The sequence below is a fragment of the Austrofundulus limnaeus genome, unplaced genomic scaffold (genome assembly GCF_001266775.1).
Source record: "Austrofundulus limnaeus strain Quisiro unplaced genomic scaffold, Austrofundulus_limnaeus-1.0 Scaffold130, whole genome shotgun sequence".
NCBI classification, from domain to species: domain Eukaryota; kingdom Metazoa; phylum Chordata; class Actinopteri; order Cyprinodontiformes; family Rivulidae; genus Austrofundulus; species Austrofundulus limnaeus.
In genome coordinates this window covers 938443-945434 of record NW_013952532.1, presented here as the reverse complement: position 1 = coordinate 945434, position 6992 = coordinate 938443, and the positions used below count along the sequence as shown (strand labels likewise).

General features: G+C 39.8%; 1 protein-coding gene across 1 annotated transcript in view; it reads left to right on the top strand.

The window, feature by feature from the left end:
- LOC106522494 (colony stimulating factor 2 receptor subunit beta) overlaps positions 1 to 6956 on the top strand; it is a 24676-nt gene extending 17720 nt beyond the window's left edge. The window contains exons 3-11 of the mRNA XM_014015518.1: positions 2871 to 3110; positions 3201 to 3318; positions 3431 to 3521; positions 3652 to 3727; positions 3817 to 3950; positions 4105 to 4303; positions 4640 to 4736; positions 4892 to 4958; positions 5495 to 6956. Of these exons, the coding sequence (XP_013870972.1) occupies positions 3017 to 3110; positions 3201 to 3318; positions 3431 to 3521; positions 3652 to 3727; positions 3817 to 3950; positions 4105 to 4303; positions 4640 to 4736; positions 4892 to 4958; positions 5495 to 6412 (1794 nt within the window). The 5' untranslated portion in view covers positions 2871 to 3016 and the 3' untranslated portion in view covers positions 6413 to 6956. The remainder of the gene's footprint in view (positions 1 to 2870; positions 3111 to 3200; positions 3319 to 3430; positions 3522 to 3651; positions 3728 to 3816; positions 3951 to 4104; positions 4304 to 4639; positions 4737 to 4891; positions 4959 to 5494) is intronic.
- The last annotated feature ends 36 nt before the right edge of the window (positions 6957 to 6992 follow it).

The following is a 6992-nucleotide window of genomic DNA, read 5'->3' as shown; positions in this document are numbered from 1 at the left end:
GGCCCGGGCCGCACCAGGACACCCGGCCAGCCCCCCGCCGCAGAGAAGCCACGCCCATGACCATCTCACCACACCGCCAATGGCCAAGCGCACCTCCCCAGCCGTCCACCTCCCGGAACCCAGCAGCCACCCCGGCCAACGGGCAACCCACTTGTTTCTTTTTAAAACAATTTATTTTGTGTTAGATCAGTGGTCCTCAAACATTTTGTCCTGCTCCTCAACTTAGGAGGAAGAAAACTATTCAGGTCCTCCTTGGCGTAACAAGAATAAAATAAAGGGAATTAAGTTTACCTGTAACAGCATAATAATACGCTCACAAAATGTAAGGGAACAATAAAATAACACTTTCTAAATCTCAATTAATTAAATGTTCTCATTGAAAACCTTTGATTACCACAGTGGAACTGATTGAGATGAAAATAACACAAAAAGTATCAATGTAAATCAAAATTATTACATCACAGGGATCTAGATTTGCATTTATACTTAATTTGAAAGTGAAAAATAACATGACAGGCTGATTCAGTGTCAGGAAATATTCCTCAAGACACATCTAAATCCTCATTTAGACTTGGCCACACACACTGCTGATCCTCATCAGTAGTGTGTGTGGCCTCCACATGTCTGCATAACCTCCTGACAACGCCTGGGCATGCTCCGGATGAGTCGGTGGATATCTTCTGAGGGATCTCTTCCCAGACCTGGATTAGAGCATCAGTTAGCTCCTGAACAGTTTGTGGGGCAACGTGGCATTGGTGGATTGACTGAAACATGATGTCCCGGATGTTCTCGATTCAGATCTGGGTAACGGGCAGGCCAGTCCATAACATGGATGCCCTCATTGTGCAAGAACTGACACACTTCAGCCACATGAGGTCTAGCATTGTCATGCAAAAGAAGGAACCCAATGCACTAGCATATGGTCTCACAATGGGTCTGAGGATCTCATCCTTGTACCTTATGGCAGTCAGGGCACCTCTGGCAAGCACATGGAGGGCTGTGTGGCCGTCCAAAGAAAGGCCTCCCCACACCATGACTGACCCACTACCAAACTGGTCATGCTGCAGGTCGTTGCAGGCAACATAATGTTCTCCACGGTGTCTCCACACTCATGTTCATGAGGTTTTGAGGAATTCAGATAACAAAGTGACAAAAAGATGCATTGCAATAATCAGCAGAGACAGAAATAAGGAGGCATCATTCAACGCTTGCAAACTTCAAACACAATATAATGTGTGCCGATTATATTCTTCATTCTTTGAACTTTCGCAATTTGACCAAGTCAAATGAGGGACCTTATTTCAACTTGCGGGATGCTGAGAAAAGAGTGAAAATTGTGGGACAGTCCCAAACAATTCAGGACATCTGGTCACCCTATACCTCACCCAGGTAGACTGTTGTTCATCACTTCTTACCTGAAGTTCAGATTTCCCCACACTCGCACCGGCAGCTGCCACGGGTCTCTCTTTCTCCAGCCTCCCTTTCCCCACATCCACCTGCCGGATGYCACTGAAATGGATGCTCCACCACAACCACCAGTAAACATCTGTGTTATTTTTACACATATTGCAGCATCTGCCTGAAGGGTTTGCCTCATTAAACTCTATTATTTTTGGTGCCTATGTTTCGTTTTGTGCCACGTTTTGTTCTCTGTTTTCCGCTCTCTGTGAAAGACTGATTGATTGACAGGTCTCAGGTCTGCTGTAATTGGTCCAGTCCAGAATCAGTCATGACTGGACTGATCTACCAGTTGTGTGTACAATGAGCATCATAACTAGACAAAAAAAATGCCCCGGCCCAATGTCACCATTGGCCCACCGTGCAAGTGGCCGCCATGGCTGATATCCAGTCCAGTGGTGGATTGTCTTGCTAATTGCCTCTCATTTCCATCTGTTGTATGTTCTATTTGCACAGCAGCAGGTGAAATTGATTCACAAGTGCTACTACCTAACTGGTGATTCCACAAAGGTTTGAAGTTACATTGTTTAGTTTAGGTGTTCCCTTTATTGTTTGAGCAGTGTATAACTAAAACTCATTTTACCTCAAGAATGAGACATTTTGTCCCTAGATTAAAATGATTAAAATTTACAGTTCATCATTTTTAGAACTATTTGAATAAAGTTTGATCTGTAGATTACACAGAAACACAACAAAAGAAAATTATTTAAGGCCGTTTTATTTCTGCTGCATGTTTAAAAAAGAATAACATACTGTAGTGTGTAGGTRTAAAGAGTAGAACAGCTCTCGACACTGAGAGCTTTTTGGGTTTTCAGAAAACTTTTTGTCTGCACAGGAAAGGTGGTTTTGGACCAGACTAGTGTCTTTTGTGGTTCAGTGGAAGAAAAATGTGACTCTTTCAGAGCAGAACTTCCGTATATACCTTGAAAAGCCTTGAAAACATTTTCAAAGATCACCTCCGCTCCTAAGGACAGACATTTTTGTACTAGGCTGGGCTGACATGATTTGTGTAATGTGCAGCTGTGATGGATTATGTACGAAATACGTTGTCAGAATGATATATATTTATACTTCTCATCTAACCGCAACTAAGTTCACCCTATTCAGGAGGCACACTTTATTAGGATAGTTTTTTTTTGTTTTGTTTTGTTTAGTTTTGTTTTTAATAAGCCAAAATGCACAATGACACACTTTTCTTTAAATGTATGGAGAAGAAAATACAGATATTTGTGTGAAAAAGGAAAAGTAGGCTGAAAAATATTTACTCAAGTAAAGTACAGCTAACCAACATTTTTGCTTTAATACAATAACAAAGTATTTGTACTTAGTTACTTCACAACTCTGTGTTTTAGGGGGTTGTAAATAAACAAAGTGACAAAGGTTTGTGCTTTTTTTTCTATCTTCAACCACAGGATGAGAAGAAGAAGGAAGCTGTAAATGATGCTTTAAAGGGAGTAAAAGTCACCAAACATCCAAAACTTCAGTTTACTCTGGTTTTAAAATCATTCCATCACAGAGGTTTGAAGGTTTCCCACCAACAATCCAAATGATACAATAAATGGAGACGAAGAAGAAAACACCTTTCCTGTTAGTGCTACTTCACTTGGTTCAAATCTGCTCAGTCAAAGGTCGAGATTGTCCCACACATCCAGGTAAGAGTTCCTAATTTGTTGCTCAATTTACCTTGACTACTTAAAAAAAAGAGAAGAAAAAATACACGATCTTTTCAAAWTTTTTTTCAGATCTCAATTGCTACAATGATTTCAATCAAAACATCACGTGTGTGTGGAACAGCTCATCTGTCCCAGATGATAGGAACCATGGATGCAGATTACATGCAAAAAGMACTTCTACGTATTTGTAAGAAAAAAAGACCGCCACAAAAAACAGTTTAACCTTTACATAGAAGATGCTAAGACAACACTGTGTGCAAAAATATGACATGAACACAAGTATATTCTTCTGTTTCCAGTAGTTATGAAGCTTCCTGTGACCTGATGCCTTTTGATTCCTCCAAACCAACCCTGAAAATGTGCTCTCTGATCTTCAAAATGTCCTACACTGTAAGTGAGCAACCAAAGTGCTAATTCATTTAATCTGCTTTGTGTGCAACCCCCACAATGCACACACACATAGGCTATGTATGTTTTTATTTTCACAAAAGCAAAAAAAATATTTTGTGTTCCTTTTCAGTTTACGTCCAGCGATAACTTAGCCATGAACTTGAGCTGTGTCCCTGAAAATATTTTCTACAAGCCTGCATGTCACAGTAAGTATAAACTATAATGCAAGCTAAATGCTAAAATAACTGAGAAGGTGCTCAAATATGATTTTAAAAAAATCTGTGTGATTTTACAGTAAAGGTGAATCCTCCTGGAAAGCCTGATGTCACCAATACCACAGTGTCCTGGCTCACCCAGGTAACAAAACACGAGAGAATTCGGAATTATGAATCAGAGCTGCAGTGGAAACTTCAGGACCAACCTTGGAATGTAAGTATTTGTTTCTTTAAATACAAAAAAAGTTTAGAGCTTGAGAATGAGTGTAAATGATGTGTGCAATAAAACTACACAGGGAAAACGTTGAAATGATCTGACCAGAAAAAAAAATCATTAAACAGCAACTCATTTGTTTTTTTTTTATCAGGATGCGTCTGTTAAAAAGAAAGAGAGCTGTGAGTCGAACTGTATAGCAGAACTGGATCCTGACTTACTGGTGCAAGGAGAGGCGTATGAGGCACGTGTTCGCGTGAAAGCCAAATGTGGCAACTGTGAGGGAATCTGGAGTGACTGGAGCCCCATCGAGTCATGGGTGTCACTTGTAGGAAAACCCAAACCACCATCAGGTGAGCCCAAACAAAATTAATTTGTTTATTTAAACATATTCAACCAGAAAATAACATCTTCGTGTCAGAACCATCAAATCAGTAATGGTTTGGAGAGCTGAAGGAACACTGTTTATTATTTGTTACAGAAACAGAATATCCTGTTGTAGCCAACAAAGTACATAATAGAAAAATGGGGTCAAACAGTAAATTATGGGGAAAGGGTTTTAGCCTAAACACACAATGAATATTTTGGTTAATGCTACAAAATCATCTAATGATAACCCTTTAGAACAGGATGAATATTGTTTGTTTATCATTAAGCTAATGAGACTTTCACTGCGCTGTGTTCGTCAGAGACGGCTGTGGACGTTCTGAACATCTCTCTGGCAGGCTTGGCCGTGTTTGGTTTGGTGCTGATTGTCATTTTCATCCGAACACACAAAACCACTTGGTAAGACAAAAACAACCTCAAAACAATTTTGCAATCTTACATTTCAATATACGCTATGTTGTGCTGTTTCACTAATGTTTCAAATTCTACTATAATTTTAGAAAGATGGTTGGTCAAAGTTAATCTTTTTGTTTTTTGGTTGTTGGATTGTTTAGGATTTACATAATAAAGAGGATCACAGGTCCGCCCATTCCAAATCCTGCAAAATCTGCACATATCCAGGTATGTTCACAATCAAATACACATATATGCTTTTTACTATGAAAAGGGTGTCACCAGAATATGCTGTAATTTATTAAACTTTAAGAAGCAGCTGGATTTGGGTCCACTGGTGATGTCCAAACAACAAATTTACAGTTCAAATAAATTTTTTTTATAATTGCCTCATGGTAAAATAAAGTTAGAACACCACAATTTTTCTACTTAACCAAATTCTAAGATCCTAAACAGTAAACATTGGCAGAATTGGCAGAAACAATAATAAGGTCCACATGAGGACAAATGGTCACTTAAAGTGTTCTATCTCAAAATATTTTAGGTTGACCATGGACATAGCACTAAATATTACCGCAGGAAAATATTACCTGCCTAGAAAAACAGACACTATTTTCTTGTCAGTTAATAAATGTGAACTTTACACTTTGAACATGATAAATGGAGACAAACCAGYCAGATTAAATCCAGACTTAACCAAAGGCTAATTATCCTCAGGATGTTCCACATTTCTTATTCCTTTCCTGCTTGATTTCCACCCACAGACCTGGATAAGCCCAAACATCACCAGTGAGTCCTTTTACTCCTTCTTGAAACCAGTGGAGATCGTCTCGGTAGAGGTAACCTCCACAGTGGATGCGCTCACATTCCATGAGCCGGATGTGAAAATGATGCCAGAAATCTACAACTACGAGTCCTCTGGCTCCAGCTTCTCCAACCCGAGTTACTCTGAGCTTTGTTCTCCTTCTAGTGTGTCCTCACTTGCTATAGAGCCCTGTGCTGCTGACGCCCCGTACGGGCCTGTCCGAGGCCAGGTGGAGGAACCAAACACACAGCAGAGTGAYGATGTAGCTGCAGAGAAAGACACGGAGATCATGAAGCTAATTGCTGATGCTAGTCAGAACGGTGAGGCTGTGAAGGTGATTTTAGAYTATGAGAGGGTTGAGAAGCTTCAGATGGAGCGCGTCAGGCTCCGCAGCGTGGATTCAGGCATGTGCAGCTTTGAAGAAGTCAGTCAGGAGAGCGTGGAGGTAGACGGACAGAGTGAGGGAACGCAGATAAAGGCAGAGGGAAAAGACAGGGATGGGATGGAGGTAAATGTTCAAAAGTTGTTTGGGAGCAATAGAGGCATTTTGGACAAAAACTCCATTCAGGTCTGTTTTGACTACAAAACACTTCCAAAGCTCCAGCCTGAAAGTCCTGAGCTTCCAAGCCAGGATTCAGGCGTTAGCAGTGCAGGCGAGGAGAATGAGAGCCAGGAGGAATGCATGGAGGACAAGCATCAATCGACTCACTTCCTGTTTCCTCCTCCTCTTTCCTGTGACTCTTCACCACATCCTTTGAACCTATTTATGCCTCCTCTTCCAAGTAATAGCACACTTACGAAGATGTTAATGTTAAATAGCGTGGGAGTGGAGCCTTGTGGTGATGGCTACAAGTCAGTGAGACAGGAGCAGAACTGAGAACAGGCAGCAGGAAATACAGAAGCGCTGACARCATTCCTCACACCTTAATGACCAAAGATGCTTTTCTACATAGTTCTCAAGAATTCCTCCAATGCTCAGTGTCCAACAACTCTTAGAGATGGCTATTTTACTGAATGTGTCTTGTTACTTTTATTAGGTATTTTTAAAATATATTTATTCAAGTTCATATTTCAAATACAAGGAGTCAAGACCAAACATAAAACTAAAGTGTGTTTATTCCGAAGAATGTAGTAGAAAATGTATGTTTTTTTTGTTTACTCTAAAAGACTGCAAAGTTATTTAGTATWGCAACAAAATGTATCAGTCTACTTTTTCACCACTTTTTACAGCATCTCAAAAAACTCAACTTTTAAACAGATCTGTCTGACTCCCTTGACAATGTCTATTATATAAATACATATATTTAATATTGTGTTCATTACCAAATGTTTGCATGCTATTACAAAGAATTTAAAATATATATTTCAGTACTAAATTTAGTAGTACATTCATCCTTTCAACAAATACTGTTATCCTCTTCTTCTGCTTTTATTGTTGTTGTTTTTTTTGCAAAAAA